The sequence below is a fragment of the Ovis canadensis genome, chromosome 7 (assembly GCF_042477335.2).
Source record: "Ovis canadensis isolate MfBH-ARS-UI-01 breed Bighorn chromosome 7, ARS-UI_OviCan_v2, whole genome shotgun sequence".
Lineage (NCBI taxonomy): Eukaryota > Metazoa > Chordata > Mammalia > Artiodactyla > Bovidae > Ovis > Ovis canadensis.
In genome coordinates this window covers 22,829,794-22,845,292 of record NC_091251.1, presented here as the reverse complement: position 1 = coordinate 22,845,292, position 15,499 = coordinate 22,829,794, and the positions used below count along the sequence as shown (strand labels likewise).

At 38.5% G+C, this 15,499-nt stretch overlaps 1 protein-coding gene and 1 long non-coding RNA gene across 3 annotated transcripts in view; one reads left to right on the top strand and one right to left on the bottom strand.

Annotated features, from left to right (window-relative positions):
* The window catches only part of LOC138443300 (uncharacterized), a 45,331-nt gene extending 37,548 nt beyond the window's left edge, over positions 1–7,783 (top strand). The window contains exons 3-5 of one of the 2 annotated variants that reach the window (XR_011258064.1): positions 3,026–3,094; positions 6,021–6,158; positions 6,717–7,783. This is a non-coding gene — a long non-coding RNA (uncharacterized lncRNA). The remainder of the gene's footprint in view (positions 1–3,025; positions 3,095–6,020; positions 6,159–6,716) is intronic. The other variant, XR_011258063.1, reaches the window with a different exon arrangement.
* JMY (junction mediating and regulatory protein, p53 cofactor) overlaps positions 1–15,499 on the bottom strand; it is a 74,905-nt gene that overhangs the window by 18,153 nt on the left and 41,253 nt on the right. The window contains exons 3-7 of the mRNA XM_069595382.1: positions 13,489–13,639; positions 9,845–10,014; positions 6,689–6,854; positions 6,006–6,193; positions 1,895–1,981 (exon numbers count right to left, since the gene is read on the bottom strand). Coding sequence (XP_069451483.1) covers positions 1,895–1,981; positions 6,006–6,193; positions 6,689–6,854; positions 9,845–10,014; positions 13,489–13,639 — 762 coding nt within the window. The remainder of the gene's footprint in view (positions 1–1,894; positions 1,982–6,005; positions 6,194–6,688; positions 6,855–9,844; positions 10,015–13,488; positions 13,640–15,499) is intronic.

Here is a 15,499-nt window from a genome sequence, read left to right as displayed (position 1 = left end):
ATTTTTTTATTTACATCATACCTGAATAGTCTAGTGGTTTTCCCTACTAGTGGTTTTCCTTTCTTTTATTTAAGCCCATATATAACTATATGTAGTTATATAACTATAACTCTTATAAAAGAAATCAAAGAAAAACTAAAGAGATTCTCTGTTCATGTATAGGAAGACTCCCTACTGCTAAGATTTCAACTACTCCCATCTTGAGCTATACATTCACTGCTATCTTAATCAAAATCTCAGCTCTTATTTTAAAGTTTGTTTGGAGAGGCAAAAAAAACCTAGATCAATGGAACAGGATAGAGAGCTCAAACAAATATAACCAACATATCCTTAAAGGAGCAAAGAAAATTCCATGGAAAAATTGCAGTCTTTTCAGCAAATGGTGCTAGAGCAACTAACCACCACATTTAAAAAAGAAGAAAATGGCGGGGGGGAGACAATTTAGCCCTACACTCTTCACAAATTTTAACTAAAAATGGATCACAAAATTAAATGTAAAATGGGAAATTATAAAGCTTGTAGAATATAACATAGGAGAAAATTTATGACCTTGGGTTTGGTGGTGACTTTTTAGATACACCACCAATGGTACATCAAACAAAGATTTGGTAAGCTGGATTTCATTGAAATTAAAAACTCTGTTTTGGGAGATACTGTTAAAGAATGAAAACACAAGTCACAGATTAGGAGAAAGTATTTTCAATAGATATATCTGACAGGGGCTATTATCCTGAAGAAAACAAATAACCTAATTAAAAATGAAAAAGTAACACTAAAGGCACTTTGGAAGACCGTTTGGCAGTTTACTACAAGGTAAGCGTATTCTTCCTGTAAGATCCCATCATACTCTGCGATTTACCCAAAAGAGCTGAAAATTTAATGTACACACATAACCATTCCCACGTTATCAGCTTTACTCCTAATTGTCAAAACTTGGAAGGAAGATGTCCTCACTAAGTGAATGGACAAATACACTGTGGTACATACAGGCAATGGAATATTATTCAGGGCTAAGAAATAAGCTACCATGCCATGCAAGTAACACAGAGGAACCTTAAGTGCAAATTACAAGTTAAATGAGCAAATATGAAAAAGCTACGTAAGTGTGTGGTTCCAATGTTCTGGGGAAAGGCAAAACAAAAACATCAGTGGTTGCCAGGAGTTTGTGGACAGAGGGATATGAAGAGGTGGAGCACTGGGAATTTTTAGGGCAGTGAACACATTCAGTGAATACATTATTCAATACTGTAATGGTGGATTCATGTCATATATTTGGCAAAACCAACAGAATGGACAAGCACTAAGGATAAACTATGGACTCTGGGTGGTAATGATGTCAAAGTTGATTCAGACTATAACAAACGTAACATTCCTGTGTGGGATTTTACTGGTAGGGGAAACTGTGCTATAATGAAGTATATGCATAATTGGCACTTGGAATCCACAACCTTGGATTCAAACATCCTTGGATTGAAAATATGCAGGGAGGTGGAACACACACACACACACACACACACACACACACACGGTTCCAAACACACACACACACACACACACACACACACACACGGTTCCAAAAAGCAGAATTCAAAGAATTTGCCCACTGGCAACGTTACATCACATTTACACTGTGTAAGTAGGTAATCCAGAAGTGAAGACTACCGGAGGACACGTGCAGGTTATATGTAAGTACTGTGCTATCTTATATAAAGGACTGGGGCATCCAGAGATTTGGGGGATTGAGGGATGCGGGCAGGGCAGGTATCCTGGAACCAGTTTTCCCACTAATGCTCACATCTAGCTATAACATTTACTTAATCTCTGTAGATTTTATTCACTTTGCGATATATAAAATTCAAAGCTTTATTCTAAGTTTTCCAGAATGCAAACTTACTAGTTGTACTGTGTGGTGGGTTCTATACTCATCTTCACTCCGAAGGCGCTCTTGGAATTTTTCATTGTGTTTTGCAATACAAATTTCCTAAAAATACATGAAATGTGTTTTTTAATACAACTGAATAAATTAAATTTTAATCAACATATACCTACACAAGAAAATATCAAGTAAGCCACCTCTGGTTTCTCACCTGGAATATTGAAGCAGCATAAACCAGCATAATTTAGTATCTTAAAAGACTTGTTTATTAAACTACAGAATTCCTGATTTCTCCCTTTTTTTGCAAGGGGAGGAATGGCCATGCTAGAGTGGAATGGTATGTGGGAATCTTAAAAGCCTCTTTCAAATCCGAAGATTTAGGCCATAAGATTCTAAGTGTTATTATACTCTTTAAAATAGTCTGAACAAAAATGGATATATAACTCTTAACTTCTGTTTCTTAAGTGCTCTCTGAGGAATTAAAGAACATGATTTTGCTTGGATTGGTTTAAACACTATCATGAAATCTGAATCTTCTGGTCATTGGTAGATTTCAAAGCTAAAAAGAGACCTTAAAGACAAGAAAGTATAATACAGATATGCTAATTCTAATCACATGAAAATATATTAAATAAGAGATATGTGCTCTTTACAAAATAATGCACTATCTTATCATCTGGCAACTTTCCAGTAGTACCAGGCTGTCTTCATTTTCTCTGGGTCCTATAGAGATACAAAGGTTAACACTAATTTCCAACACTTTCAAAGTTATACCAAAAGATCACTCTTCTAACCTCATTAAGTCATATATGAATAACCTTTCAAGCCAGGAAGCTATATTTTAAAGCAATTGTTTTATCACTTTCCTATCTTCACCCACACTGGGTTGACTATATTCCTAAAAAGTATTGATCATGAAATGAACCTCTCCAAGGTAATCTCCACAGGGGAAAGTGGTATGACATAGTGATACAATGGCTCAGGCTTCCAAGTCACACAGACCTTGGATAGAATCCTGTCTCTGAGCCATACTCGCCACTTTCCCTTGGGCAGACTTAGTTCCCTTGGTTATAAAAATGATACAAGTCTATAATTCCTTATCTAGAACAGAGCTCAGGTGTGTTTCAAAATTATTTATTTTTATTTTAGAAAGGTGATATGTTGCATATGCCATCGTTTGCCTAGTAACTCCAGCAGGATCCAAAGCAATACCTGACAGTAAGTATCACTAACATTTTTGCAGTGAAATAAATAGTCACAGCAAATAGGATAAAGGAATGTTCAAGTATAAGAATGCTTTTTGGCTACTGGGAGAATTAAGATATAAAAGACCAATGTTGTTTCTCTTTATTCTTCCTGAAAAGTTTAATCACAAAGGACAGACCTCAAGTCATCATGGGACAGGCAGAGATCATCTTTGTTCTTTTAAGAGGACAGGCAGGGTGTGATTTACTTGTAGCCAAAGAACTTCCCCTGGGTGTGGAATTCTATCATGGATACCAGATTAACCAGGGAGGCTGTGACCCTGGGAATGCTGCTATGCAGACAAGGAATGTAGGGTGTTGCTACAGAAAGAGCCATCTTGATCTGTCGTACAGTGTGTATGGTTCATCGTTCTTTTCAGAACAGTGTTTCTAATTTCCTCTCTTGCCAGCCTTCTGTTGCTCCTCCTTTCCCCTGCAGTCCCGTCACCTCAGCTGTGGAACTGGGGGGGGTCTGGGGGCAGGGAAAGGAGAGGGCAGGGGACAAGACCGTTTGGAGACCCATGACTATATGTATGATCACTCACAGCAGATCAGAGACTAAGTTTAAATGTGCAGAATCTGTACGGCTAAGTTTCCCTACTTCTGATTTAGTTTAATATAAGAATGAAGAGTGAAAACTATACATTAAATTGGTACACACTTTTATCAGTTCAGTTCAGTCACTCAGTTGTGTCCGACTCCTTGAGACCCCATAGACTGCAGTATGCTATGCTTCCCTGTCTATCACCAACTTCTGGAGCTTACTCAAAACTCATGTCCATCGAGTTGGTGATGCTATCCAATCATCTCACCCTCTGTCGTCCCCTTCTCCTCCTGCCTTCAATCTTTCCCAGCATCAGGGTCTTTCCAGATGAGTCAGTTCTTCACATCAGGGGGCCAAAGTATTGGAGTTTCAGCTTCAGCAACAGTCCTTCCAGTGAATATTCAGGACTGACTTCCTTTAGGATGGACTGGTTGGATCTCCTTGCAATCCAAGGGACTCTCAAAGAGTCTTCTCCAACACCACAGTTCAAAAGCATCAATTCTTTGGTGCTCAGCTTTCTTTACAGTCCAACTCTCACATCCATACATGAGTACTGGAAAAACCATAGCTCTGACTAGACGGAATTCTGTTGGCTTTTTAATATGCTGTTTGGGTTGGTCATACCTTTTCTTCCAAGGAGCAGGCGTCTTTTAATTTCATGGCTGCAATCACCTCTGCAGTGATTTTGGAGCCCCCCAAAATAAAGTCTGACACTGTTTCCACTTTTTCCCCATCTATTTCCCATGAAGTGATGGGACCAGAAGCCATGATCTTCGTTTTCTGAATGCTGAGTTTTAAGCCAACTTTTCACTCTCCTCTTTCACTTTCATCAAGAGGCTCTTTAGTTCTTCTTCGCTTTCTGCCATAAGGGTGGGGTCATCTGCATATCTGAGGTTATTGATATTTTTCCCGGCAATCTTGATTCCAGCTTGAGCTTCAGCCAGCCTGGCATTTCACATGACATACTCTGCAAACAAGTTAAATAAGCAGGATGACAATATACAGCCTTGATGTACTCCTTTCTCAATTTGGAACCAGTCTGTTGTTCCATGTCCAGTTCTAACTGTTGCTTCCTGACCTGCATACAAATTTCTCAGGAGGCAGGTGAGGTGGTCTGGTATTCCCATCTCTTGAAGAATTTTCCACAGTTTGTTGTGATCCACACAGTCAAAGACTTTGGCATAATCAATTAAGCAGATGTTCTTCTGGAACTCTCTTGCTTTTATGATGATCCAGCGGATGTTGGCAATTTGATCTCTGGTTCCTCTGCCTTTTCTAAATCTAGCTTAAACATCTGTAAGTTCATGGTTCACGTATTGCTGAAGCCTGGCTTAGAGAATTTTGAGCATTCCTTTACTAGCATGTGAGATGAGTGCAATTGTGCAGTAGTTTGAACATTCTTTGGCATTGCCTTTCTCTGGAATTGGAATGAAAACTGACCTTTTCCAGTCCTGTGGCCACTGCTGAGCTTTCCAAATTTGCTGGCATATTGAGTGCAGCACTTTCACAGCATCATCTTTTAGGATTTGAAATAGCTCAACTGGCATTCCATCACCTCCACTAGCTTTGTTTGTAGTGATGCTTCCTAAGGCCCACTTTACTTCACATCCCAGGATGTCTGGGTCTAGGTGAGTGATCACACCATCGTGATTATCTGGGTCGTGAAGATCTTTTTTGCACAGTTCTTCTGTGTACTCCTGCCACCTCTTCTTCATATCTTCTGCTTCTGTCAGGTCCATACCATTTCTGTTCATTACTGTGCCCATCTTTGCATGAAATGGTCTCTTTGTATCTCTAATTTTCTTGAAGAGATCTCTAGTCTTTCCCATTCTGTTGTTTTTCTCTCTTTCTTTGCACTGATCACGGAGGAAAGGCTTTCTTATCTCTCCTTGCTATTCTTTTCTCAGCTATTTGTAAGGCCTTCTCAGACAACCATTTTGCCTTTTTGAATTTCTTTTATACATAAATAAAAATTTCCTTGAAGAGTGAGGTTAGAACCAGCCAACTTAATTATAGAGCACCCCTGACCTCCTTAAATAAAAAGAAGCCAGGATTTGCATTACATAGAGTCCTGTAGTCATGCCCAAGCAGAATCACCTTTGAGTGACTGAGGCAAATAACACATCACCACTGGCTATTCTAATGTGTTTACGAGGGTAATTCTCTGACAACCATATATCAATATAATGGCTTGAGTATTGAAAAGACATTATTCTTACTTAGTTTTAAAAGATATGCAAGTATTAGTGACAAATCAGGTTAGAATTATTAGATATGGGTCAAGGATTAAGTAATGAATGAAAGAAAGATGTAAAGTAAGGTTACAGTCAAGCAATTATACCTTTTTATTTCTGAGGTATGCTTTCTTGGCCGAAACCCGTCCACGTCTTGCCTCCAGCTGGCGTGCTTTCTGCTGAAGTTTCTGAAGTTCTTCTCTCTGAAAATGCACAGACGCTGCCATCTCTTCCTTCTCCAGCATGGCCTCCATGCTTTCGTAAGTGTCATAGTATACCACTTCATCTCTCTTTTCTGTCACAAAACAGAAACAAGGGGCAATGGTTAACAGCATGGGTTACGGAGCTGGACAGAGCAACTCTTATCCACTCACTAATTCTGTGACCTCAAGCAAAGCCATTACCTCTTGACTTTCTCTGTAAAATTGTGATTATTAGGAAATACATCTCAGAGGGGGGATGTGTATGCCAGTATCTGGCACATAGTTAAGTGTTCAATGTAAGAAGCTATGAATCTTGTCTGCCAAATTAAAAATTTGAGAGTACAGATTCTGGCTGAAGCAACAAAGCAAGTTAGAAAGTACTTTACAAAGGTAAGATCATAGCTGAACTGCTACCTCTACTAAATCACTTGCTTGACTTTGCATTAAGTTTTTTTAGCCTCAACAGAAGAAATAAAGCTAGTATCCATGTACATTTTTCCTATGCAAGCAAACAACTACATGGGGAAATTCCATCATTCATTCAAAAGTATATTTGTGGACTTGTGTTGTTAAGACACACATCATACCTGATATAAGTCTTTTGATGCTTTCCAGCTGTGCTGTCAACAGCAACTCTTCACACTTCAAGATTTCAAATTGCACTTCATACAACTGAAGTTGCAGATCATAATAATCAGCTTCTAACTGATCCAATCGAGCTATGGCTTCCGTACCGCCCTGTAGACTCTGCATCTGCATTGAAAATAAAAATAAGGACGTATCTAGTTGGAGAGAACAAGAAATCAAGTTATGTTTGGAAATGTATTCTAACTGATCAGACAGGGTAAATCCATGAAGCAACTGAATACCAGCAGACAATCTGGGGTCAAAGGCTCAGGTACAGATGACTTAAGAACCTACTAAATTTGTGTACAAAGCTGTGTGTACATGTATTTTTTTCCTCTGAGTACAGTGTTTCTAGCTTTCAAATTTATAAACAGAAGAGTCTGTGACCTAAAAAGAGGTGAGAATGATTATAATCAAGACTCAGTTAAAAAGGAGATAAATTAAAAAGGATAGTACTTATTCTAAAGTGTAGTTAAAATTTTAATCAAATAGGATTTTGCTTCCCTGGGTGATATTTAATATTTCAATGTTAATTTAAAAGTTATTCGAAGTTCAGCTTTGTATAATGGAATGTACCACTGTCGCATTTGGAAGAAGTCTTTGTTTTTAAATTAACCTAAGGAGATGTAACATATCAACATTTTTAAAAACACCTCCTCATAATTTATCAGGGCTTCCCTAATAGCTCAGTTGGTAAAGAATCTGTCTGCAATGTAGGAGACCCCGGTTTGATTCCTGGGTTGGGAAGATCTACTGGAGAAGGGATAGGTTACCCATTCAGTATTCTTGGGCTGGTAAAGAATCCGCCTGCAATACAGGAAACCTGGGTTTGATCCTTGGGTTTGGAAGATCCCCTGGAGAGGCTAAAGTCTACCCACTCCAGTATTCTGGCCTGAATTCCATGGACTGTATTAAGTCCATGGGGTCGCAAAGAGTAGGACATGACTGAGTGACTTTCACTTTCATCATTTAAACCACAGGGTAGGACTGTATCATAAAGCAAGGGATTTGTTTGGGATGGGCTTAATAAATCACATTTGGTCTGTGTCTCATGAGTCATGTGGTTATGTTAAATTAACTTAATAAAACTAGTGTAGTCATCATCACAGATGTATATAAAAATCACAATGCATGTATTGTATCACTCAACAAGCATAAACCTGGCAAGAATGACTGACAGTTTTACCAAATCCTTTGGAGAACTCAAACATAATCTAGAACATTCAAAACAGACTATTATGGTTCTGGGATGACCCCAGGGAAAATGACCCCACCGATAAATGCCAAACCCCATGGCCCATTTCAGCCTCGCCTTTCCTCTACCACAAGAGATCAATTCCAGTAAGAAATGTTCTTGCAATAGCAAAGTTATAAACCTAACTCTCTGCAGCTCTTTTAGGCACCCTCTGTTGTTAGTACTATTCATCCTGGTTATAATAAAGCTAGTCACTGTGATAGAGTAGCACTCTATTTCAGAGTCAATAAAATGCTAGCATTTCAAGTTTTAAAGTTCTAGAACTTAAGAAACATCCAGAAACATAAAGGAGAAAGCTAACTAGAAGAGAAGGTTCAAGTGGAAATGCCTCAGATGAAGAGATGGAGCTAAAATCTGTAAGAGATTCTGAATAGTGTGAAAAAGTTCAGAACAAGTTCTAACTTTTCCTTTAACAATATTAGCAAATAAGAAGAGGGAAAAATAAATCCATTAACAAAAGTTCTTTCTAGATCAGAGCCATAATATATTAGAGATTACCTCATACAGTCTTTTTTAACAAGAGTTAGACACGCATATTGGAGAAGGTGATGGCACCCCACTCCAGTACTCTTGCCTGGAAAATCCCATGGACGGAGAAGCCTGGTGGGCTGCAGTCCATGGGGTTGCTGAGAGTCGGATACGGCTCAGCGACTTCACTTTCACTTTCACTTTCAAGCACTGGAGAAGGAAATGGCAACCCACTCCAGTGGCCTGATGGGCTGCCGTCTATGGGTCGCACAGAGTCGGACATGACCGAAGTGACTTAGCAGCAGCAGACATGCATGTGCACGTTCATAAAGCAATGTGTTTTACATAAAGCTATATTAATAAAAGCAGTGATGATGTTCTGTTCTTCTCTAGAGTAGAATGTACATCTTTGACAGATACATATTAGAAGCCAATCCAGTCAAGCCACGGAATGGGAGCAAATACTTACAAATCATATATCTGATAAAAGACTTGTATCTGGAATATGTAAAGAACTTAAGCAGCTTCCTCGCTTTCCAGTAGATCCACAGGCCATGAAAAAAAAGTTAAATGGGCAAATGACCTGAATCAAAATTTCTCCAAAGGATACTAGACATAAATGCCATCAGAGAAATGCAAATCAAAACCCCAAGACACCACTTCACACCCACCAGGATGGCTAAAACAAAAAAGACAGTATTAGTGATAATGTAAAGAAAGATGTGGAGAAATTCTATCATTCTGTGCACTGCTGGTGAGGATGGAAATGGTACAGCTGTTTGGAAAACAGTCTGGCAGTTCCTCAACAGGTTAAATTGCATTTCACACCAAGATAAAGGAAAACCTTGCCTAAAATGTTCATAACAGCTTTATTCATAAGCCTCTAAAAATAGAAAGAACCCAAAAGTGCATCAACTGATGAATGCATGAAGTGTGGGTAACTATAGAGTGGTGTGTCATTTGAAAAAGAAGTAGACTGAGCAAAGACACATGCCGCAATACGGACGAACTGTGAAAACATTATATTACGTGGGGTGAAAAGCATTAAAAATAAATCACATGTCTTATGATTTCATTTACATAAAATGTCCAGAAGAGCAAATCTAGAGAGAAAATAGTTGCCAAGGTGTGGTAAGAGTTGAAGTGGAGATAGGAAATGAGTGCCCCTTTTTCTTTTAACAATTGTTAACAACTGCTGCCAACAGTCACGCTGGGATGCTGTGAAAATGCGGTAACCTGAATTCTATCATAGTCCCCATCGTGAAAGTTATCATCACCTCATGAAGACAGTGCTGCCTGCCAGGAGGGTCAGAAAAATTTAAGTCTTGTACCAAATATAGCACATCTTAATTAAAAATAATTTTTAATATATTTTTCTCATGGTTTTTGTTACCTCTTCTTTTAGAGCATGTTTCTTCTGTTCCAAACAGATCTCTTTAGCTCTCATCATCTGCAAAGTCTCCTTAGAAACTGCATACTGAAGTTTTTCCATACGTTCAGCGGCTGCTGCCCATGACGCTTTACCAAATTTCTTCTGATCTGCTCGCATTCGATCATACACAGCTATTGATAATTTTAAAAAGGACATTGAGACATTAAGACATGAAACAACTTGATACTAAAGACTTTGGAAGTCTTAAGATCGCACTGATCACCCACTCAAAGATAAGCACATAAATCCTACCCTCATGATAAATTACCTATACTGGTTCATGACAGATTACCTATAACATGATAAAATACCTATCACCTATATAAATCAATACTATCTTAGATTTTCTCTAATGTCTCCAATAAGAATTTTAAATAATCATCCTGAGAAATAATTTTCTGAAGATGAAACTTAGTTTTCAGGTTAATTTTAAAACTTACTTAAAAATATTCTTTTCACATTTTTCAGTATTATTAAATTTCAAAGTTTCTATAAAACTTCATTCTGTGAAGGTTCTTACCTTTTCTGAGGTATGTTACTTGAAATCAGAACCATAACTATTAAAGGTTATTTAAAAATTATTTAAATTCATGTACTTTTTGAGTTCTCCAAATGTGTTTTAATGATATGATATAGGGTGAAATAAGTGTCTAGCGGCTTATGCCGCTAAGCTTATTGATGGAGTACAGTTAAGCCTCAAGGAAGACACCCAACTTCTGGCCACCACACAAAAAAGGAAAAACTTCCAGTTTGCCACAACAGAGGCCTCAGCCAGGAAACATTTCTTGACACTCAGATAATATCTTCCAGTTAAATAAGTTTTAACTGATATCAGCTAACTGTTTAACTGGTAACAGTGTGGTGCTGGCTCATCTTGGGTCCTTATACAATGAATCCAACCATTCTATGTCCCTTCTGCTTAACAGGTCAGAAACATGTTTTAACTAACATAAAAGAGGCAGGCAATCTGATTATGACGTATCTAATAGAGTCTTTAGGTCAATATACATTCTCTAGTAGTTTCTTATGCTCAGAGGTTAAGCGATTAATACTTTTGCATTGCAACTACATCATAACTTTCTTTGCAAAAAGTATCTCAATAACATCTACCTCAGAATTTCATGAAATTAAAAAATTTTTTTTACAATAATACTGCTGCTGCTGCTAAGTCACTTCAGTCATGTCCGACTCTGTGCAACCCCATAGACAGCAGCCCACCAGGCTCCCCCTTCCCCCATCCCTGGGATTCTCCAGGCAAGAACACTGGAGTGGGTTGCCATTTCCTTCTCTAATGCTTGAAAGTGAAAAGTGAAAGTGAAGTTTTTCAGTCGTGTCCGACCCTTAGCAACCCCATGGACTGCAGCCTTCCAAGCTCCTCCGTCTATGGGATTTTCCAGGCAAGATACTAGAACATACTTAAAAATTAAAATTGTACAGAGAAGCTGATAGTGGAAAGAACAATTTCTCCGGCTCAACTCGCTCCCTCTACCCTTAGTCCCAGTGACCAAATGCAACCAACTTGGAACCTGCTCCTGGTAATTACCTGCATTCAAGAACATTACTATTTCTTGACTTAAGTCTTAAAAATCTATTGAGTTTTTATGACAAATGAGCAATCTACTTACTCAGAATCATCTCAATATAGTTCTTTTGGTTTCTCTGTTTTTCTGTGGCCTTTAACTGCTAACATATTTGAACATTAATCTGATCCTTAATTTTAGGGTTTAACAAATAATATCTACTTATGTTGCCTACATATCAAATGATTCTGCCATTTTAAATCTCTGCCTATCTCTTTAAAAAAAATGTATGACAATATTTATGCAACCATAGTATCAATATAGCAGTGCACTGTAGGGGCAAAAACAACAGCAGGGGGTTAGGAGACAGCTTGGAGTTAAATTTTCACTTGTACCCATCAACATGTAACTTAAGGCAGAAACTTAACTGTTGTTAGGCGAAATTCCCTTGAATGAAAAACATAAGGAAATACCGTACCTCCTTGGAAGACTTGTGGAAATTAAATGAGAGGATAATATGTACTCAAGTGTTTCTCTCACTTTACATAGCAATATTAACCAAATACGTGGTCTGTTTTGTTTCTTCTCTCCCTCATGCACACAACCACAATCTCTCATATTAACACAATGCTATGTTAATTTCAAAGCACTTTTTCCATGTATTCTATTTATCTGCCTATCAATCCTACAGAATAGGCATGGTGGCATTATCAACACCTTCAACACAGATATATGAAACTGAAGAGTTTTGGTGACTTAAAATCAAGGAGAGTTAAACTAGTTGCTTAAATACCTAGTCTGCCACTCCCCTGATTTTTACCGGAATCTGTAATCACAACTTAATAAAGCCAAACAAATGAAAGCAAAAATAGTCTGGAGCCTTTTCTCTCGCTTTCCACTTATGGACTATGTATATAGAGCACTTTCTGTCCTAATTCAGTCTCATGCTGTTACCTACTAAAAGAGCTAGTCAATACTTTGTCTACCAACATCTCTTGACAGAATGTATTCTTTCACCTAACTGCTGCTCACTTCACTGGAAATTATTTTCCAATAGCTCAGGAATATGAAGGTAATGCAGAAAATTATGAATATAGAATGCTCTACGTGAATATGAATAGTTCAAGCTGCTTCTCAGAGAGTGGTGCAAAGAGTTCTGCGGCCTCCTATGGAAAGGAGTTGGAAGCAATGGACCTAGACAGACACACCTTGTCACATGTATCTCTTCATTTGGCTTGATTTCTATCTTTTTAAAAGAAGTTTCCTCGTTTATTTTTGGCTGTGCTGGATCTTGGCTGCTGCGCGGGCTTTTCTCCAGCTGCACGAGCAGGCGCTGCTCTCTCGCTGCAGCGCACTGGAGGTGCACTCACTGAGGTGGCTTCTCTTACTGTGGAGCACAGGCTCTCGGGTGTGCGAGCCTTCAGTGGTTGCAGCTCCCGGGCTCTAGAGCTCAGGCTGGACAGTCGTGGCACACAGGGCTAGCTGCTCTGCAGTGTGCAGGATCTTCAAAGATCAGGGATAGAACCCGTGTCCCCTGCATTGGCAGGTGAATTCTTTACTACTGAGTCATAGGGAAACCTTTGATTTCTATCTTTTATAAACTGTAATGGGAACTATGTTTTCCTGAGTTCTGTGAGTCACTGTAGTGAATTTTTCTAACTTAAAAGGGCTATAGCAGAACCACTAAGTTTGTAGCCTACTGTTTAGAAGTACAGATGGCCTGTGGACACCCCAAATTTGCAAGTAGTGTCTGAAGGGAAAGCAGTCTTCTTGGGAATTTTGCCTTTAAGCTGTGAACTCTGTAACTGCAAACATTTATTGTCACAATTGAAATCTGCTATACAAATACCCATTATTTTTAATTATTTTAAAGGTGAGTATATGTTAACACATAATGCTTAGAAAAAGACTGAAAGGATACACCTTAACTTGTTAATAGCGGTCTTCTTTAACTGCTAGAATTGAATGGTCTTTATATTCTTTTCTATAACTATTGTGAACACAAAATATTTAAACCACTCATTAAGGAAAAAAACCTCCACTCTTAAAAATACCTAACAAGGATAACTTTACTGGGAAACTCACCTTTTTGAGCTTTAGCTGTTATTTCAAAGTATTTGACGGTAAGATCTTGAATGGACAGCACGGCCATGTGGGCCTTCCGCTGCCAGTCAGCATCCTCTTTCTGTAGACTTTCAATTCTTCGGGGGCCCAGGTAGTCATTTTCCATAGAAATCTTTAGAGAGAAAAAAGAAAAACTGAAAAAAATCATTTCTTTCCCTTATTCATTCCTTAAACATCTACTGAACGTTTGTGTGTCAGGCACTCTTGGTACTAAAAGAATATTTACTTTTCTCTGCTCTTGAGGAAATGCTATCAATTTACAAAACAATTAAATTAACAATAATGTTGAAGACAGTTAATACAGAAACCTGCTTCCCTTTTCTCCTCTACTGGATTCTTCATCCTTCTCTCTTCTATACATATATATAAATGAAGAACATAGAACAAAATGTTTGACTAATTATTTTGGGGTACTGAAAAATTTTTATTTCCTCCTTTATGACACTTATATTTTTAGGTTAAGAATTATTTGTGCCAATAAAGTGCTTATTTAATCATCAACATAAATAAATAAGGTCGACAGTATATAAACAATAAGCCTATCTGCCTACTGAAGGCCTCTGGAATAAATAAGTAACAGAGAAAAACTGGCTACATATTATTTATAAGAGCCACAGCTAAAATGAAAGCACAAAGGAAAAGTTGAAAATCAGATAATGGGCAGTGATATGCCAGGTGAATGTCACAAAAGTAACAATATTAATATCAAATACAAAAAAGCACTACACAGGTATAACATGGATTAAAGGTACAGTTCAGGAAGCATAGCCACAGACCCTCTGTATACTCTGTACTGTTTTACCACATACCGAGAAAGAGATTGAAAATTGAGCAGTTAAGTTAGTAACACCAATATTAGGATGATCGGGAAAACCTTTTATAGTGAAAAATGTTAGCCCATCCCTGGCACACTTTAAAAAAAAAACTGATCAGGCAAATTTCTAAAGTAGAAATAATGAGGGTCATACTCTTTAAACAGTACAACTAAAGGAACAGAAATCAAAAGAACAGTCTCTAAGATCTGGTTTAATATCGAAGCAACAATATTCTGCTCCTTAAAGCAACTGTCTTCCAAATAGAGGGAAACAATGATCCCAAGGCTACCGAGAAAAAATACGTACATGAAATTGCCAAGAATTTCATTTTACCTATGTTAAGTTTAACTCTGCAGGTCATGTTCAGAGATATAAGCTTGGGTACCCTTGACACCTGGGCGTGCTAGGTGGCGCCAGTGGTAAAATACCCACCTGCCAACACAGGGGGCTTAAGAATTGTGGGTTTGATCCTTGGGTTGGGAAGATCCCCTGGAGGAGGGCATGGCAACCCAGTCCAGTATTCTCACCTAGAGAATCCCATGGACAGAGGAGCCTGAAGGGCTACAGTCCATGGGGTCACAAAGAGTCGGACACAACTGAAGCAACTTAGCATACACACACCCTTGACACAGTAGAAGACACTTAAAGCAGTAAGAGTGAATCAGTTCATGTAAGGAATCACAATCACATAAGTAGGAAGAGTCAATGGAGGAGAAATCAACTCTATCAAGCACTACTTAGGGGTCAAGTAGATACACCACCAGTATTCATGGGCCTAACAGCATGAACTTGGCAACAACAGCTCTGGAGTACAGGCAAACTCCTTCTGCCTATTAATTCCCACCATATCTTCAGATCTCAGTTCAATTACTGCTTCATGGATGTCTTCCCTGACTCAATGTTATAGCTGGTATAAGCTCTTCAGTATAACAAATTTTCCTTTTTAGCTCTTCAGTTCAGTTCAGTTGCTCAGTCGTGTCCGACTCTTTGGCACCCCATGAATCACAGCACACCAGGCCTCCCTGTCCATCACCAACTCCCGGAGTTCACTCAGACTCACGTCCATCGAGTCAGTGATGCCATCCAGCCATCTCATCCTCTGTCGTCCCTTTTCCTCCTGCCCCCAATCCCTCTCAGCATCAGGGTCTTTTCCAATA